The sequence below is a fragment of the Penicillium solitum genome (genome assembly GCF_028829755.1).
Source record: "Penicillium solitum strain IBT 25940 chromosome Unknown utg000009l_segment0_segment0, whole genome shotgun sequence".
Taxonomy (NCBI): domain Eukaryota; kingdom Fungi; phylum Ascomycota; class Eurotiomycetes; order Eurotiales; family Aspergillaceae; genus Penicillium; species Penicillium solitum.
The window spans coordinates 796,370-815,465 of record NW_027072128.1 but is presented as its reverse complement, the minus strand read 5'-3'; the positions used below and the strand labels follow the sequence as shown (position 1 = coordinate 815,465).

General features: G+C 49.1%; 6 protein-coding genes across 6 annotated transcripts; 5 read left to right on the top strand and 1 right to left on the bottom strand.

Annotated features, from left to right (window-relative positions):
• Nucleotides 1-340: 340 nt before the first annotated feature.
• sidC (nonribosomal siderophore peptide synthase SidC) lies at nt 341-8,433 on the top strand (the record flags this gene model as incomplete). Its single annotated transcript, XM_040954472.2, has 2 exons — nt 341-846; nt 913-8,433. Exons 1-2 carry the CDS (start codon nt 421-423, stop codon nt 8,431-8,433), a joined length of 7,947 nt encoding a protein of 2,648 aa, XP_040815218.2. The 5' UTR covers nt 341-420.
• Nucleotides 8,434-9,471: 1,038 nt separating this feature from the next.
• On the top strand, nt 9,472-10,167 carry N7455_011428 (SNUT3/LISCH7 family protein; the record flags this gene model as incomplete). The annotated part of the gene is made up of 2 exons (XM_065606665.1): nt 9,472-9,721; nt 9,776-10,167. 2 exons carry the CDS (start codon nt 9,472-9,474, stop codon nt 10,165-10,167), a joined length of 642 nt encoding a protein of 213 aa, XP_065459831.1.
• Nucleotides 10,168-10,581: 414 nt separating this feature from the next.
• N7455_011427 (NAD(P)/FAD-dependent oxidoreductase) lies at nt 10,582-11,881 on the top strand (the record flags this gene model as incomplete). Its single annotated transcript, XM_040954410.2, has 2 exons — nt 10,582-10,621; nt 10,695-11,881. 2 exons carry the CDS (start codon nt 10,582-10,584, stop codon nt 11,879-11,881), a joined length of 1,227 nt encoding a protein of 408 aa, XP_040815119.2.
• A 281-nt stretch (nt 11,882-12,162) lies between these two features.
• Nucleotides 12,163-14,812, top strand: cwh41 (mannosyl-oligosaccharide glucosidase; the record flags this gene model as incomplete). The annotated part of the gene is made up of 4 exons (XM_040954312.2): nt 12,163-12,406; nt 12,467-13,529; nt 13,591-14,506; nt 14,564-14,812. The coding sequence occupies 4 exons, from the start codon at nt 12,163-12,165 to the stop codon at nt 14,810-14,812; spliced, it is 2,472 nt and encodes an 823-aa protein (XP_040815189.2).
• Nucleotides 14,813-14,887: 75 nt separating this feature from the next.
• On the bottom strand, nt 14,888-15,764 carry N7455_011425 (MMtag domain-containing protein; the record flags this gene model as incomplete). The annotated part of the gene is made up of 3 exons (XM_065606664.1): nt 15,704-15,764; nt 15,378-15,642; nt 14,888-15,343 (listed from the first exon to the last, which is right to left on the bottom strand). Exons 1-3 carry the CDS (start codon nt 15,739-15,741, stop codon nt 14,888-14,890), a joined length of 759 nt encoding a protein of 252 aa, XP_065459830.1. The 5' UTR covers nt 15,742-15,764.
• A 131-nt stretch (nt 15,765-15,895) lies between these two features.
• Nucleotides 15,896-18,613, top strand: N7455_011424 (uncharacterized protein). The gene is made up of 5 exons (XM_065606663.1): nt 15,896-16,199; nt 16,255-16,262; nt 16,322-16,364; nt 16,427-17,732; nt 17,788-18,613. Exons 1-5 carry the CDS (start codon nt 16,092-16,094, stop codon nt 18,477-18,479), a joined length of 2,157 nt encoding a protein of 718 aa, XP_065459829.1. The 5' UTR covers nt 15,896-16,091; the 3' UTR covers nt 18,480-18,613.
• Nucleotides 18,614-19,096: the final 483 nt, after the last annotated feature.

The window sequence follows — 19,096 nt, the reverse complement described above, 5'->3', positions numbered from 1 at the left end:
AGAAGTGAGAGATGGAAGATGGAGGGTGCACTCCATGCAGTCATTATGTTATTTCTTATGTACGGGTTTGGGGATTTGGGGTTTTTAAGGGCTACAGGAATGGGCTGATTCCACTCTCTACAATTAGCATCTATCTGTATACTCTGGGAGAGATCCCGCTCGGCGTTGGGCTTCGAGTTCTTGCTTCGGTTGGATGAAGCGCCTGCATAGTCATACGCAACTAGTTAGACTGCAACAGGTTAATTGAACTTTGATTGATTGATTGATTGATTGATATACCGAAGCACCCATAGTAATAGTACATAGTGACATTGTAGGTCTTTTTTTTCTTGGGCTGCAACTCTTAGATATTAAAGCAAGCTCACAGATTCTTGCAGAGACTCAGTGTTTCCAAGGGTCGACCTCACCAACGAATCCAAAATGTCAACCCAAAACAAGCCATGGAAGTGCTCTCTGCGGCCGTCAGCTCACTTGGAAGGAGCAAATATCCCAACCACTGCATTCCCATTGCACACCGAGACAAGTCAACCTTTGGATCTCCAGAATGCGCAGCTTGACGTCGGTTGTTTGCAGGGGGTGGGAAAATCAGATGCTCTCAGTTCCTTGATTCATGGATACGCCCGTTGGATTATGTCCGTAAGTGATCAAAGTCAGATCTCGTTTTGGATCATGGCGGAGGATGCAGATTCGACTGCAGAATATGCAATCGTGATAGCGCAGTGCACATCTGAACATCAATCTCTCACGTGGGAGGTGTACGAGGCCGCTCTTGAGGGAACGGATAACGTGGAATTCGGAATGCGCCTCGTAGAGGTAGCAGACATGGCGGTGGATTTGCCAAATTCCGTAAGTCGGAACAAAGCACTGCTAAATAAAAGATCAATGGCTAATCTTTTACTTCATGTCTCACAGATTCGAGTACTATTGTCCATTGATTTGCAATCGTTGCGTGGCAATCTCACCTATCGAGGGGAATTGGAGGAGGGAACGAATATATCAAGTTTTGATCGGTTGGAATTCTATATGCAACAAACAAAAAACCAAGATTCCAGTGCCACCTTTTGGAGAAAGGAGCTGGGGGAGTTTGTGGGCTGTCCTGAGAGAAAATTCCCCACGATATCCTGTGACCGTTTGGTCACCTCTACCGGTAACACTCCAGTGCTGACGCAAACCCTCGCACTGGGTGTGTCGTGGGAAAAGCTGGACAGCCTGGCACAAGAATCCCATCTGAGTTCACCTATCTCAGTGATTCGTGCGGCATTTGCATGTATCCTGGCTGAATATATTGAGTCAGACAGGGTGATCCTAGGGGACTGGCCATGCTCAAATCCTAGAGATAGCGACTCTATAACCCCACTCCCGATCTTGATTTCCACCGATGATTCTGTCAATGACTTGCTTTCTCGGATCGATGGACTCACCACAAGAGCAACCACGTTCCCAATCCCGCCTCTTAAAGAGCTTCGTGAGATTCTGCGAGGTCCTTCAAAAGGTACCCCCTACAATGCGCTCTTTACGCATCATTCTGATGCTTCAACTTGTCAGAACTCGGACATGGAATCACACGGGACACTCATGGCATCCTTCAGTGCTCCCATGCAGCTCAACTTCCAACGTTCGGAGCAAGGCATGCTCATCTGTACGCTATATGTCAGAGCTGATTTGATGGATGCACCCAATTTGGAGCTGGTCCTAAGGCAGATCAATACTCTCATTGTTGTCATGTCGTCCCAGCAAGCCCAATCAGTTCGAGATCTTACACAATCCTTTCCAAATGACCTGCTCTCGGTCCACTCACCCTTGGCTAGTGACCAACTCCAACAAGCCCCTCTCCTATCCCCTGCACATTGGGTTGATCATTGGGCATCCAGCAATCCCACGTGGAGTGCCCTCGAGATAATAGAGAATATCAGTGAGAACGAGACTCTCTCTCAAACATGGACGTACGATGAACTATCCCAAACCTCCAACCAGCTATGTGCATGGTTTAAAGCTCGTGGATGGCGCAATCAGTCCATTGCAGTCTGCCTCAGTCGCTCTTTCATGGCCTACGCACTTGTTCTAGCAATTTGGAAAAGTGGAAATTGCTATGTGCCTGTGGCAGAAGATCTCCCAGAGGCGCGCCAGATCTTCCTTCTCGCAGACAGCGGTGCTATGGCATTTTTCACGGACAAGAGTGTCGCCAAGTCAATTGCCCCTCCTGAGAATTGTCTAGTGATTGATATTGAAGACCTTGAGCTTCTTGAAGATACCTGGGTAATCAAACCAGCCACGGAATTCGATCCTAAACCAACTGATGACTGCTATCTTCTTTACACCTCTGGGTCAACGGGGACGCCCAAAGGCGTGCTTGTCAGTCGGGGAAATCTCTCTGCCTTTACTGAAGCGCAGTCAGAATATATCTGTCGGGATATACCAGATACCCTAAAATTGAAAGGCACGGGAAGTTATCTTGCGCATGCCAGTCGGGCCTTCGATGTACACATCTGTGAGATGGTGCTAGGCTGGCGACATGGTCTTCGTCTGGTAACCGGTCCTCGGACCATGCTTCTGGACAACTTGTTTCTAGTTCTCAGTCGGCTGAGGATCAGTCATGCCGGATTTGTTCCTTCACTCCTCGAGCATGCTGGTCTTAGCGCTGAGCAGCTGCCTGATCTCCGATATCTCGGCGTCGGAGGGGAGAAGATCTCAGAGACAATCATTGAGCGCTTCGTTGGCAAACCATCCATTGCACTCGTGAACGCATATGGCCCGACTGAGGTGACAATTGGGATGACAAGCCACACGGTAACACCTCGGTCTACTGTGCGCAATATTGGTACTGCTGTCGGTAACATAACAATCCACGTTTTGGAGCCCGACACGACGAGATATGTCAAGCGAGGTCAGGCAGGAGAGCTCTGCGTGACAGGTGATTTAGTCGCCAATGGGTACCATCGCAGACCCGACGCAGGCGGCTTCACTGATTTGAATGGGCAACAAATGTACCGCACTGGAGATATTGTGCGCTTGATGGCCAACAACTGCGTTGAGTACCTGGGCCGGCGAGATAGCCAGGCTAAAATACGTGGTCAGCGTCTCGAGCTCGAAGAGGTTTCAGTGGCGGTCCGTCGGTGTGCAGACATTCCAGTCAATGTCACCTCAATAGTGACACCCTCCCCAATTACAAAGCGCCCTCAGTTGGTGTCCTTCATCAGTCCTTCCAGTAATCGACCAGAAGATACCGCAACACAACCCACTTTCCTGAAGGACAGATACCAGACATGGGTGCCAAATATTCTGGCGCGCTGCCGCGTTGAACTACCTGCGTACATGGTACCCAGTGTCTTGCTCACTGTTAGTTCAATTCCCATTCAAATTTCAGGGAAAGTCGACAATCGTCGTCTTGTGGCGCTATATGAAAGTATCCCTGTGTCAGATTTGCTCCTGGAGGCCGGAGGGACTGCCACTCAGATTCCTCAGACGATCATGGAAGCAGATACCACGGCTTTAACAGCGGATGAGGAGCAGATTCGTGATATCCTCTGCTCTCAGTTGCAAATGGAATCAAGCAGTATTACCAGAGGCACGAACATATTTCAGCTTGGGATCGATAGCCTGGCTTCTCTCGGTGTGGCTGCCAAGATGCGCAAGGCGGGCTATGTTTGTGCAGCGGGCGATGTTCTTTCCAATCCTACAATCGTACGTCTTGCACGTTTGCCGAGAACCCATGGAGCCCCAGTCCAAGGATCTAGAGGAGAATTGTTCTCAGACAAATCAGATGAAGCTTCACGGAAAATGAAGGAACTTGACCAAGTCTTCCGAATGTCCCAGAAACAATTCACAGGCCCCTGCATTTCTGTGGTTCGGTCATGTCTTCCTCTTCAGGAGAGCATTGTCTCCAATTCCGTGGGTAGCCCGGTCCCCTTGTATGTCAATCACATCATGTGCCGTTTGGGGCCGGGTATCACGCTTTCTGCGCTGAAAATGGCCTTTGAAGACTTAATACACGAGAGTGAGATTCTGCGCACCTGCTTCCATGTTGCAGATGACAGGATAGTACAGGTTGTCCTGAAACCTCGTGCTGTCAGCATTCCATGGACTGAGCTCCCTGTATCGGATGAAAGCACCGCTCGGGATCTGTTCAACAGCGTTCAAACTGGGGTCGCATCAAACATTGTCCGCCAAATTGAGACCAAGCCTCCACTACATCTTCTGGCGGCCAGTGCAGCAAACAAGGAAGGATCGGGGTGGTTGATGCTGTCCATCCATCATTCCATCTTCGATGGTGCCAGTATGAATATCTTCCTCAGCCGGCTTCACCGGCACTATACTGGGGAGACAGCCATGACCCCAGTCGATCTCACTCCACTTTATCGTTATTTTGCTACCAATGACACCAAGCAAGCTGAGCAATTCTGGACTCACTATCTTTCCGATTGCCTGCCAGGTATCATCACCAGCCATGGAGAAAACGATGGTTCGTATGAAATTGTCGAGAAGAAGTTAGCTTTACCATTATCCAAAATCTCCAAATACGCTTCCCAAAATTACACTACCGCGTCCATGGTTTTGGAAACGGCGTGGGCGATCACTTTGGCAAAACACCTGGACCAGAGGGACATCATCTATGGCCGAGTAATGAACGGAAGAGGAATCCCAGTAGGGTCAGTGGAGTCAATGCTGATCCCACTCGTCACAACAATCCCTGGGCGGTTCCAGCTTCCTTCCGGTCAATCGAGGGTGCTTGACCAGATAAAGACGCACACTGAGGCCATCATCGGATCCCTACCATACCAACACACACCACTTCGCGATATTCAGCGCTACGCTAATGCGTCCGGTCCACTGTTCAACTCGATGTTTTCATATCTTGCATCTGTTCCTCGGTCACCAGCAGATAACATGTTGTTGGAAATGGACAGTTCCATGTCAGTGGACTACCCCCTTGCACTGGAGATTAAAGCGGAGTCAGATCACGACACGGTGACTTTGCGCTTGAGAATTGCCAGTAATGATTCTTCCACCGAGCAAAGCCATGCGTTGGTGGACGGAATTTCTACTCTTGTTGAATACTTGGTCTCTGATGGAGATGTCATCATTGATGCTGGAACAATCTCTCAACAACAGAGAAAGGAGCAGGTCAAATGGGACGAATCGCAATGGACCGAAAGTGAAACCGCTACTCGCCGAGCTGTGGCTGAGACAACCGGTATTCCTGAGTTTCAGGTATCGAAAAATGTGTCATTCTTCGCTTTGGGAATTGACTCTGTCATTTCTATTCATCTAGCTCGGCGCTTACAAGAGAATGGACTTAAAGTGTCTTCCAGCGATATTCTGAGATATCCATCTATCGGCGCTCTCCACAAGTCCTTGGATAACACCAATGTCGTCTCCAATATACCGCTCATTGAGGAGACTACCATTGATCGGGACTTGTGTGTTGATCTGTTCGACACGGACGACTCAATTGTTGAAACCTATCACTGCACGCCCTTGCAAACAGCGATGATTGGCCAATGTTTAAGCTCCGAGGGTAAAGAATATGTGCACCACCATTCAGTTGAGCTTGCAAGCACATTCGACATCGAGAAATTGATCAATGCCTGGCAAAACGTAGTAGAACAGGTCGATATCCTTCGTACCTCATTTCACCGGCCCCGAGCAAGTCGTGAATTCCACGCTGCAGTTCATCGATCTTCTGCCATACAGTGGTCACATTATGAAGATGTTGTATCACTTCCTGAGGCTGTTGAGCAAATATCCCAGCGAGCAGCCTACCCAAACATCAAAAGCTTTGACAGGTCACCATGGCAGATCACCTTTCTCACTGGACCTTCCCAGCGTCTTATGGTCGTTACTATGCATCATTGTCTTTATGATGGGTTTTCTCTTCCCATGCTCTTTACTTGTGTGGAGCAACATTACCATGGTCATCAAAGCCATGCTGACTTGTTCGCACCTGTAGCACGCCAAATTGCATCCACGCAAGAATCATCCGTCCAATTTTGGACTGATGCAGTAGCTGGATACCAATACCCACAATTGCAGTCTCCTCCGGCCTCTACCCCGACGACCAGTGTCCAGTGGGCAGAAACCAAGCTTGAGAGTTCAGTAGCCACATTGCAACGTCAATGCGGCTCACTTGATGTTACCTTACAGACCGTGGCGCTACTTGCTTTTGGGAGGTCATTGGCATTGCGTCTTGGTCAGCGAGACGTGGTGTTTGGCCATGTAGTATCAGGACGAGGATTTGATGTTGATCCTACAGCTTCGGTTATTGGCCCACTGTTCAATACTGTGCCCCTCCGCTTGAAGCTTGATTCTGCTTCCCAAAGCACCCGATCGGTCTTGCGAGATATCCAATTGTTTTGCATCGATTCCCAACCTCACCACCATGCACCGTTGAGTCTCATTCAAAAGAGATGGCGTCTGGCAACTAACGGAAACAACTCATCATTATTCGATGCCATTTTCACTTTCAACAAATCAACAGATCCAAAGGAAAATTCATTATTCCAACCCTACACGTTTACTCGCAAGCCTGATGTTCCCCACCACCGCCTGAATGTGGAATTTGACCAGACTGAGGACTCTCTTGTGATCCGGGCAACCAGTCGCGATTTCCTGACCAACGACGAGCTGCGCATTTGGATACAGAATCTTGCCAGGGGTATTGAGAATCTCGTCTTATCTGCAAATGAGCCAGTTTTAAACTTCCCTTCTGGACTCAGTGATTTGCCCTTGGTCGCCACGGGTCCGCATCGGGATGCTGAGCAGCCTGTACACACACTTGCCCTAGACCAAAATGTGCAAATACTTAGGAAAGTTCTTTCAGATGTTACCCACATATCTATGGACACGATTCAGGAGGGGAACAGTATCTTCGCACTCGGAGTCGACTCCATCTTAGCGCTAGATATTAGTGCTCGTTGTCGCGAGGCTGGACTGATGGTCTCAGTGAGCGATATTCTTCAAGGACGGACAATTCGGGGCATCGCGATTCTCGTTGCCGATAAGCCCACTCAACCTCTTGGCTCAGCAAAAGCCGTGAAATCCGATAATTTCATTGTCGACTCAGATCTAAAAATCAAAGCATTGGATGTACTGGGTCTATCTGAAGATAGCGTTGAAGCAGTCATGCCTTGCCTTAGTGGCCAGCTATTCTACATATCTGCGTGGCTCCAAAGCAAGCGACAACTGTGGGAATTCACATTTGCGTTTAACAGTCGCATTAGGCTTGACCCAGACCAAGTTCAAGGCGCCTGGCTACAGCTACAGAGGAGACACGCAATCCTTCGCACATCATTCGCAGCCGTGTCTTCAAATGAAGTCTTGCAGCTTGTGCAGAAAGCGAGCAAAGCCAATAGAGAAGTTCAGTTGTACAACGAGCAATCCACTGGAGACCTGAATGCGTCGGTTCAAGACTTGGTTCATCGCCTTGCTCATAACCCTTCGGATCTCTTCACGCCTCCTGCTCGGCTACATCTAATCCAGCACCCTGAATCGGACGCTCTTGTGCTTACCTTGCATCATGCTTTGTATGACGCTTGGGCGATTACAATTCTTGTCAAGGAGCTAGAAGCGTTGTACCAGGGAGAGAACCTAGCACCTCCGCGCGAGTTTCCTTCTTTCGTGACCAGCACTCTTCAAGCAGCGAACTCCGAATCCGCACAGAGCTACTGGGAAGGGGCACTCGGAATGGGCGAACGGACTATCCTCGGGCCAGGTCTTGCTGGTCATGAGGGCACTCTCCACGTTCGATCCTCTGAGCGCATCTTCTCTCGCAAGCCCGGCGAAATACAAATTCAATGCCGGAGACTTGAAGTTTCTGTGTCGTCTTTGATGCTGCTAGCAGTGGGTCGCAGCCTTGCGCGTACCGCGGGTATTTCCCATCCAACATTTGGCCTTTTCCAATCTGGGCGCTCAAGCGAGTATCCGCAAATCCAACATATGGCAGGTCCTACCGTTAACATGCTACCACTGGTAGTTCCAGATGCTCTGACGTCCCCAACTCCACAGGCTTTGGTTGCCATGCAGCATGACTTGGTTCGGCGGAATCTCCATGATCAGACCGATCTTCGGACTCTCTGTGAGAAAATAAAAGCATTCGGGAATGAGTTAAAATTCAATGTCATTGTCAACATTGTTTGGGGTCAACTCAATGGTTCTGCTGCTGAACAAGACAAGGATTCCATTTTCGTCCCCTTGCCCATCGACTCTCCAATTAATTCCGAGTTTGAAGAACCACCGGTTGGAGAAACCTCTATTGATCAGTTTGACTGGAAAGGTCTGCCCGGCGTTGGTGCTATTTATTTGGAGGTGAGCTCTAGCAAGCGAGACGATGCGCTGTTGTGGAAAGTTGAGTATACACCGGATTTGATCTCAAATGACCAGGCTGAGCTGTTTTTGGACACTCTGGAGAAGGAGATGAACAATATTGGAGAGGCTTGAGTCCGACAATCTTCTTGTTTGCCAAACTCGTTGTCTTCTACCCATTGATGGCTCCCCCCTTGCTCCGAAAGCCCTGTTCGGACGAGAATAATGAGCATTGATAGAGAAACAATATAAATGGATACCACACCTCGCCTTTGAAAGTCAATTATGAGATTGTGGGCCGTAGTATGCACATCCAGCTCTCAGAAACCTGAACTGATATGTCCATTCAGAAGCCAACTGCATCTCCAGCCCAGGTACCCTTGCTCATCAACAAATGGGATATGTAGGCTGAGATTTTGTTCTGTTATGCGTATGTAATGTTTTGCAAGGACGATGCCAATGCCAATGCTTTCTCGGTGCCGATGATAGTACTTGTTGATGGGGGGAGGTGCAGGCACTCTGTATATATGCTAATTACCATTCTCTAGCAGACTCGGTAATAAGATCTAGAATGTAAATTATTTAGAGTAGATACATCGTATTCTATTTACTGAGGCGATGGACGGCATAGGAAAATTCAGTCCAGGAGCAGGAATATATCGTTACATTTGTAGATATATTTTGACTAAGTTTACTTTCATTTATTCAAAACTATAATAATATTTCCTATATCAAATATTTCATGAAGCTTTTACTCACACTTATTAAAGCAGTTATTAAAGATGAGTCAAAGTTGTACTCGTGGACAAGTCCATGTTGTTTGTAGGGTTATAGATCGGTCACCTGCCATGTCACAAGATGCGCAACTGGTCTCTTCCCGCAGCCGGAATAAACTTCTCTGGTCCTCAGATATTCAGGCCAACACCCATTGCGATAACTTGATACCCTCTACGTTTCTGTCCCTGTGAGAATTCGCTTTTCTATTCATTAATCCTATTATAATTGCTCAAGCTCTTGAAATTTGAGCAAGGCTATTTCCATCTGCCCCCAGCCGCAACAAAACACCCACGCCGAACGGGGCAACGCCCAAACCAGACCAGACCTTTTTCACAATGGCAGAGCCACCTTCAAAACGTCCTCGCCGAGTCGACAGCTCTACCATGTGGGATTCAAATGATAAACGGCCTCGTGCGCCAGATCAAGAGTCAGACCGCGACCGCAGACGTTCACCAGCTCCACGAGATGACCGACGCGACGGCCGGTATCGCTCTCGCTCGCGAGAACGCAAGGACGGAAGGCGAGAACGGAGCTGGTCTCGAGATCGCCGCGACCGGGATCGACGAGACGGAGATAGAGATGGGCGCGGGGCTCAAGACCGAAAGAGGAGCACCAGTCGGGAGCGCAACCAGGATAGACGAGGTTGGTGAAATATTTAACTCGTTGGAGTATTTGTGCGTTGCTAACATATAAATATCAGGTAATGCACCCAAAAGTGTCAAGTTCCGCGAACGTTCGCGCTCCCGATCTCCGCATCGCAATGGCACAAAGGCCCGGTCACCCCCTCGGGGCCCCAAGAGTGACCGCAAAGATTCTCGATCGCGAGATGATGGGCGGAAGGCAACTGGCGCACAACGAGGACCGGGTCGCAATGAGGATGAGATGGATGTAGACTTCAAAGAAGATGCGGACGAGGACGAAATGGAAGCACAAATGCGAAAGACCATGGGTTTCAGCAGGTTCCGGACTACAAAGAACACCAAAATCCCCGGAAACGACATCTATGGTGTGCGGAAGGAGAAGAAGATCGAGTACCGACAGTACATGAACCGCCAGGGCGGTTTCAACCGGCCTCTCAGTCCCTCGCGATGAATCCTCACATCTTACTATTCCAACGGTCTCCTACTTTCTTTGTATTCAAAAACACTGGACATTTTTCTGCCATCCTTTGACACGACATGCATTTGCGGAGTATTTTTTTGTTGGCTTGATATTTCACCCTCCCATTCAATGGCCCTAGCCATTGTGAATTTACTACCAATTAGTTCAAATATTAGTGAACCAAAAAAAAAATATCTAAATGATTCATACAGGTCAACCCTATAGAAAAAACCGGTCATGGTGTGCTTGATTGTGGATGCGACATATGACTGGGTATACTAGATCTCCAGTGACGTAGGCATCTCTGTGTCTAAGCACACCTGCGGTCCAAACTTGTCTGTTACAACATCCTACACGGTGGCTTCGTTACGATCATTAGCGCCCAAGATAACGCCAAAATTTAAGATGTCAGCAGCAGAAGCCCGGCGTGAGATTGTCATTGTTGGTAAGAATAGAGTGTTTGCGACTTTCGTACCCCGCGCGCTATATTCGCAACTCGCTGACCGAAATACTCACAGGTGGTGGCATCATTGGATGTTGCTCTGCATACTACCTCACCAGACACCCATCCTACGACCCTGCCCGCCACAAAATCACACTCATTGAAGCCTCTGAAGTTGCAGGCGGAGCATCGGGAAAAGCGGGGGGTATGCTGGCGCAATGGGCTTTCCCGAGCAACCTCGTTGGTCTCAGCTATAAGCTGCATGCCGAACTTGCAAAGGAGCACGATGGTATCAACCGATGGGGATACAGAGAAGTCAATTGTGGCCAACTCGTCGTGAAAGGCCGTGCTCTTGGTGAGAACACCACAGGGAAAGCCGGAAGTGGAAATACGGAATCCCTCCAGAAACGCAGCACAGCAGCTATGTCTAAGCTGAGGTCTGCCAAAATACCTCATGACTTGGATTGGATTGAGCCAGAGCTTCTTCGGGCTTATGAAAGTATGAGTGGACCGGGCGAAACCGCTCAAGTGCACCCATACCTCTTTACTACATCCATTGCAAAGCTCGCGCAGGAGAAGGGCGCAAGTATCATTCTTGGACAGGTTACAGATATCACTCGATCAAAGAGCTCTGTCGAGTCAGTGACATACACCGATAAGGCATCAGGTGAAACACAAACCGTCGCCGCTACCGATGTGCTTGTTGCTGCTGGTCCCTGGACGAACACTATCCTCCCGGAGGTTCCGATTTCAGCCATGCGGGCCCACAGCGTGGTGATCCAGCCCAAGAAAACAGTCAGCCCATACTGCCTGTTTACAAACATCGAAATCCCGGCCGACTTCAACCCTGAAAAGAAGTCACGCCCAACTGTGGCTGCGCCAGAAATCTACGCACGTCCTGATGCCACTGTCTATGCATGTGGCGATGGAGATAGAACAGTTCCACTACCAAAGACTACTGCAGATGTCGAGGTTGACCAGGAACGCTGCCAGGAAATCATAGACCATGTGGGTAGTATTTCTGACGAGCTGCGTGACGGGGAGGTTCGCACTCGCCAAGCTTGCTATCTTCCAAACTGTGATTCTGGTGCTGGGCCACTAGTTGGCCTGACTGGTGTGAAGGGACTGTATATTGCAGCTGGCCATACCTGCTGGGGTATCCAGAATGCGCCAGGTACAGGGAAGCTCATGAGTGAGTTTGTATTTGATGGCAAGGCGAAGAGCGCAAAGATTGGATCATTGGATCCTCGCGAGTTCATGTGAATACATACTTGATACCACAATGTCTATAATATAAAAGATGGCACGTATTTCTATGAGTTTGGATGCATTTTTCATGAGACATAGTTAGTATACTCGTGAACAAGCATGTAAACAAGGGGAACACTAAAGCAAAAAAGGAAAAGCGGGTGACGTTAGTAGACATTATCCGGTACGCATGTGGAACTAGTCTATATTAAGTAGGCGGTAAGCGGGGAGTACGTACATACACCTATAGCTTAATCCCGCGGAGAGGACAGCAGTCAATTGACTGAGGCTACATAATGCGTCACCTCAGAATTTCAGCGTTATTGACTTCGCTGCTTTGTGCAACTGGAATTGTTGCAAGCGAAGATCCCAATGATGTGTCCGTCTTGATTCAAGAGGCCGGACGCGCCAGCAACGAGTCCCTGCTATGGGGCCCCTACAAGTCGAATCTCTACTTTGGAGTTCGTCCTCGCATTCCAAAGAGTCTTACGGCAGGGTTGATCTGGGGAAAGGTTGACGATTATGCCGGTGCTCAACAAAGTATGTGATTTTTGGTATCTCGGCTCCATTGGTGAACTTTGAAGCTAACATCCACCTAAGACTTTAGACACACATGCGAACAAAATGAAGGAATGGCTGGGTATGGCTGGGACGAGTACGATATCCGCAAGGGCGGACGAGAAACCATTCACGACGCTGGGAACAGCTTGGACTTGACTATCGATTTCATCAAAGTTCCCGGTGGCCAGCACGGAGGTAGCTGGGGATTCCGAGTCAAAGGCACGCCCACAGAGGGCGCAGATCCCGATCAGCCCATCTCGATGATCTTTTATTCCACGCTTGAAGGCTTCGGTCACTTGGGAGCCGATTCTTCATCCTCTGAGTCCACTGGCGTGGAAGGCAATGTCAAGCTCGAAGGATACTCCACTGAGCTCGGTGATTTCGCTATCGATGTCACCACTGGACCGGAAACCAACTCGTACCCCCGCTACAATCATCCGAGCTCCACAGATAAGCCATTGGATCGCAGCATTGTAGCTAGTGTGGCCTTCCCAGAGGAGCAACTTTGGCAAGCAAAGGGAATCTTCTTCACTCAATTGAAGGCAGAGGTTGATGAAGCCCTTGAAGAGTATGGAAAAGAGAACATTTCGCCCCCGGCCCAACTGTTTACCATCAAACATAAGCCTGGCCAGGGTAATGTTCATCTTGTCCAGAAGGTTTTCACAGGTGCATTCGAGTTCGATGTCCTGTTCTCCTCTGGCTCCGCTCCCGAACCGTTGACTTCGGAAATCCTCACTAAGGAAATTGATGCTGCTTCGGCTTCATTTTCTGAGACTTTTGAGCAGCTGCTCCAGCCAAAGGCGCCATTTGACTCGCCAAAGTACTCGGGCTTCTCCAAGGCAATGTTGTCTAACCTTATCGGTGGTATTGGATTCTTCCACGGCGATGATGTCGTGGATCGGTCCGCAAACCCTGCATATGAAGAGGAGAACGAAGGCTTCTGGGAAGAGACTGCCGAGGCCAGGGCTGCCGTCCAGCCTGTTATCGAAGGGCCGAAGGAGCTTTTCACTTGCGTTCCCTCCCGGCCATTCTTCCCTAGAGGGTTCCTTTGGGATGAAGGTTTCCACTTGATGCCCGTGATTGAATACGATACTGATCTTGCGTATGTTTACACCTAATTTCGTTTAATTTACTAGTTTTAGCTGATATACTGACTTTTACAGGCTCGAGATTATCAAGAGTTGGTTCCACTTGATGGACGAGGATGGATGGATTGCCCGTGAACAAATCCTCGGTCAAGAGGCACGCAGCAAGGTTCCCCCGGAGTTTACGATCCAATATCCCCATTACGCAAACCCGCCCACTCTGTTTATGGCCCTAGAAGCATTCATGGACAAAGTCAAGACTAGCCACAACAACAGCAACGAGTTCGAATCCCTGGACAACCAAGATGCGACCGCGAGCCTGCGCTCTGCCACTGTCCGACACCCGGAACTGTCTGAAGCATACCTTCGCTCATTCTACCCGCTCCTGAAGAAGCACTACAACTGGTACAGAAACACTCAGCGCGGCGATATCAAGTCGTATGACCGTGAAGCGTTCTCGACCAAGGAAGGCTACCGCTGGCGCGGACGTTCCGTGCAGCACATCCTCACTTCTGGCATCGATGACTACCCAAGAGCTCAGCCGCCGCACCCCGGTGAGCTGCATGTTGATCTGATCAGTTGGATGGGAATGATGACTCGCGCTATGCGTCGCATTGCCGAGAGCCTCGGCGAGGAAGAAGATGCTGAGGAATTCGCCTACTACGAGACCGCTATCACTCGCAACATTGATGATTTGCATTGGGACGAGAAGGAGCAGACCTTCTGTGATGCGACTATCGATGAATACGAAGAGAGCGTCCACGTCTGCCACAAGGGTTACATCTCCATTTTCCCCTTCCTGACTGGTATGCTGGGTCCTGATAGCTCGCGTCTCAAGGCTGTGTTGGACTTGATCAGTGACCCCGAGGAGCTGTGGAGTGACTATGGTATCCGCAGTTTGAGCAAGAAGGATAAGTTCTACGAGACCGATGAGAACTATTGGAGAAGCCCTATCTGGATTAACATCAACTACTTGGTGTTGAAGAATCTCTATGTAAGTGCTTCCATCTTTTGATTTATTTGCCCGCAAAATCTAACAGAACCTTCACAGGACACTGCAACGGTTTCCGGTCCTCACCAGGAACAGGCGCGGGAGATGTACTGCGACTTGCGGAAGAATTTGGTCGAGAATGTCTTCCGCGAGTGGAAGAAGACTGGGTTCGCTTGGGAACAGTACAACCCTGACTCGGGCAATGGCCAGCGGACACAGCACTTTACCGGCTGGACCAGTATGGTGGTGAACATGATGTCCATGCCTGATTTGGTCGGGGTTGAAAAGACCACTCATGACGAGTTGTAAGCTATTGAACCTCAATGTGAAAAGGTTCGTCACGTAGATTAGATAGTTGTCATATTGATAGTTGTACGCAATCAATTATCCAACATTTGAATCGATTTCCTCCAACGCCAAGCTAATGTAACAATTTGTATCCCTGGTCTGCAGCTCAATGGCGGCGGTCATGGTCATCTCGGTCTCGTCTGCGTTCGGGGTGTCGCCGGCGCTCAGCTGGTGAGTAGCTGCGCTCCATCCGTCGTCGTTTCTGGTGTTCCTCGTCTTTTCGGCTGGGTCGACTCCTAGAACGGGACACTGAGCGCCGTCTGTAGTGGTCTCGACCGCGAGATCGTGATCTGTGACGATGGGTGCGATGATGGCGCTCTCGATCGTCATGATGTCTGCGATGCCTCCGGTCCTTGTCACGTGTAGAATCGTCACCCCGGTCATGTCGCCGTTCCCGTCGCGGGCTTCGGGTTCGCTCGCGTCTGTGTCGGTGACTAGAGCGGTGGTCTTTTTCCCTTGTTGCAGCATCTGGCATCTCTTCTTCTTTTGACACTATGGCGGTACTGTTGGGTCCTCCTAAAGGAACCATGTTGGCGTTTTCAGATGCTTTCGGGGGCACTGGGAGGCCCAGAGCGACGGCCATTGCTTCCTCTTCGGCCTCCTTGACACGCTGGAGTTCCTCTCGCTCTTTCCGGATTCGTTCTTCCTCGTCTTCGTCTCCCTTGGCATACCAGGCAAGATCACGATTTTGCTGCCATCTACCGACTGGGGCCATTACTGAGTGGCCTAGGTAGTTCTCGCGGTGCACGGAACTCTGGACGTCGGACCATTTGAACTCATTGCGGCCGCCGCTAATACGAAAATTAGCAAAGTTGAACATATTTAAAAATGATAACCAGCGAACCAACTTACCGGCTGCCTTCTTTTCGTACACCAGCAACCAAATCCATCGTGTAATAGGATTGTGTTGAAGGAGTCTATGTTGTAGGAGGGAGAAAGCCAAAGCCCTCGAAGCTGTAGGTCTGTACGTACTCAAAAGTTGGTCCGTGCGCGGGCGGTCAGTCATTCCATCATCGGATGATTGCACCTCCCCGCAGCCATGGAGATGTTTTCGACCAGCTTGATCATGATCTGTTTACAAAGTTCCCACCCTTCTGTCTCTCGTGGCTTGGCCTTTCCACCCTTGGAAATGACAGAACAAGCTTCTTCTTTTACTATTCACGACTCTCTCTGCTCAGACCCAAGGAAATATTCTTCTCTGCGCTCCGCCGTTGGAGACAAGCGCCCTTAGCCTACAGCAATGTCTTCTCCTCTTTCTGAGGACGAGTGCTCTACGGATACGGAGAGGGAATTTCCGCGATATCGGCCTCAAGTACAAATCTTGAATGTTGAAACAGACGAGGAACGCGTATGTTTGTCTTTGAAGTTACCTCACGTGAGAACTATAAACTGACTTGTGCTAGTTTCCTAGGTGGGTGTTTATACGTGTGCTGCCTAAATTCACCGTGGCTGATTATCATTGAGCTATAGAGATGTTTCTAGGCCAGTTGTATCTACTTGGAGGTGTAACCTGGTGAGTACCCACTGACCGAGTTGCTGTTTCAACTGTATAATTTCTGACTTTGGTTTTTAAAGGCGGCCCTCTCACAGCGTCGAAATTTGCTTTTTACAGCTCAGCTCGACGATATTTACGTATGGGTTCCCAGTGGACCTCGCCAGCTCCTTGGCTCCCAACCCGAGATGATCATTCACCCGGTGATGAAAGAACCTAATTCGCCTGGATACATCGATCGTTCTAGGCCTCATACAATCAACCACATCATTGTGGATGATCTGGGAGTTGATGAGGTTTTGTTGTTGGCGACAGACTCTGGAAACGTTACTGGCTACAATGTCGAGGCTATTTTCTCAGCAATCAATAGGAGCGCCGAATATGGAGGCAGTCGACCATTTGATGCGCATGAAGTAAAGCCTTTCTTTGCTGAACATGTCCAGTTAAGTGCCTGGGGCTTAGCCACCCACAAATTTGCTCGGTTGATTGCCGTGAGCGCGAACACAGGCGTCATCACAGTCTTTGCATTCGCGTTGGTGGATGTTGTGTCTGACGGTGACGATAACAGTCATAGTTGCTCTGAGACCTCAAACGTGGGAGGCTCTGATGTATTGGAAAGCACATGGTTATCAATAGACAGTTCACCGTCGATGGAGGAGCTGAAAAAGGACATGCCCCATCATCGGACACGCAACCTACGGCTCAGCTATAAGGGCCATTTTGACAACATCCCATGCGTGTCGTTTGCCAACTTTGAATTGGACCCCAATGGTCTGTGGATGGTCAGCACCGATATCCTCAACCGAGTCCTTGTATGGAGAGTCTGGGACAAGCTATCTCCTGTCAAGACATCCAGTTATAATTTTCCAGGGAGTGGTCTAGAACAAAGGGGCTGGTTTGTCTTTCCTTTACATCCTCACAGAGTTCAACAGCACCAATACAAGTTTGATGCCTGTGGATGCGAACCAGACCTAAGAAATATAAATGGTCGGATGGTTTTCGAAGTGTCAGATGCGGCTGTTGATATTGCGTCGAGATCGTTCGCCGCTTCTAAGAAAGTCGCGCTTGAAGAACGTGCAACAACTTCGAGGCTATTTCTACCAGACGATGTTTTTTTTCCTGATGGTGTTCATACTGAATCTCGACCTCGATCATTGAGCTCAGAGCGTGATCATACCACTCCAGAGGCTTCGGAAACTGCTTCTCCTGCCAGCGCTAGTGACAGCATTGTTACCAGCACTGGATTATCTCAAGACGATGAGGCGACTCCACTCCGTCAATCTCTCCGCGTGAGACGTGGTATTTCCAATTTGATTGAAGAAGAAAATGAGCAGTGGGGCAATGATCCTGTTGTTGACGACGATTTTTCAAACGGTTTCATACGCCATCGTAAGTGAGCGATATACTTTGGTTTATTAGATTAGAATGCTAATATGTTACTCAGCGTGCAACCCTCGATTTTTCCCTATTCTCCACTTCTCTGGAGATAACATAACTTTAGATCCTTATCCGTTGGACCATGGATTCCGGTCGTTCTGTCGAGATCCACTTGAATCGATGGTAGGAGATACCATATTCTCCTCCTGTGATCGCTTAAACATGGTCAAGTACCTCCCTGAACTTGGGATCGTCATTGCCGCCTCCCAGGCCGGTGGGGTTGCCATCATCACTCTTACATGGCAGGAGGAAACCGGCCACTCCTTCCGCGTAGACTGGCTTCTCCCTTTCGCCAACCAGGACAGGGACGATGGATGTCCAACACCACCTATTATGGGTATTGCTGCAAGTCCCATGCCTGGATTTGAGATACCGCCAGATGTTCCTTGCATTCCTCGGGATGTCAACCCCAAAGATCGGTTGAGATTCAACCACCGTCTGCTCAACCCAGATAAAGATGAGCCTTGTGTCGCAGACTCACCCGAATACGGGGCTTCCAGTTCCTCTAACCCGGATCTCAGCCCTGGCTCCGAAGACCCGAACCTCACAATTCCCGAAACCCACGCCTATGCCTCGGACATCTACCAACCTCATGAGACCTGGCATGGTTACCACCCCTCTCGACATTACAGGTTGATTTTGCTATTCTGTGATCTTACGGCCATGAGTTATGAGTTCTGGCATGACTGGAGGGGTTAACTACAATCACCGAATCAGGTTGTGCTTCTTGAATCACGGGTGTAAGAAGTATCATCCAAACTAACAGATCCACCCGTGTTAGTATCTAATTGTACAAATGTATGTCAAATGAACTTGAAGCAATACAAAATATCTATGTCAATATTGCACATCAAACTCAATAACTGTAGTCGGGAAATAGTATGAAGAAATATGTCATCGTTTCAACGTGATTAATTCATACAGCGGCGACTTGAGGCTCTAACCAAGGTGGACCTGATTGGTTCCGCGCCAAATAAGCTTAAACGCAATGTTTAGTCACCTAAAACAAGGTTTCTAACTCCTAAGATATGTATATTTATCGAAGGTCCGCACTGGGATATCAACCTTGGAGCCTTGGATGATGATATCCCCAAGCCATCAAGCGCAGCCTTCGGCGCTAGACGCTAGCCCAATGTATGACGGCGATTCCCAAGCAATCCCGGATGCAGGTGGTAACTCCGAGATAGTCGATTTTATACAGCTTCTTATACTTCTGACTAATTCTGATGACAGTCCATAGATTGCTGGGCTCTATGAAAGATAGACAAGACGTACTCTATTCTCCCAAGCTTGGATACTCCAAGGGTGCCCACTCT

Bases quoted from the DNA above. Each gene is read 5' to 3' on its own strand.
- N7455_011424 (XM_065606663.1), top strand. From the start codon at position 16,092: ATGTCTTCTCCTCTTTCTGAGGACGAGTGCTCTACGGATACGGAGAGG. The intron at 16,365-16,426 runs GTGAGTACCCAC...TGGTTTTTAAAG, and splicing joins CTACTTGGAGGTGTAACCTG to GCGGCCCTCTCACAGCGTCG. The intron at 17,733-17,787 runs GTAAGTGAGCGA...TATGTTACTCAG, and splicing joins AAACGGTTTCATACGCCATC to CGTGCAACCCTCGATTTTTC.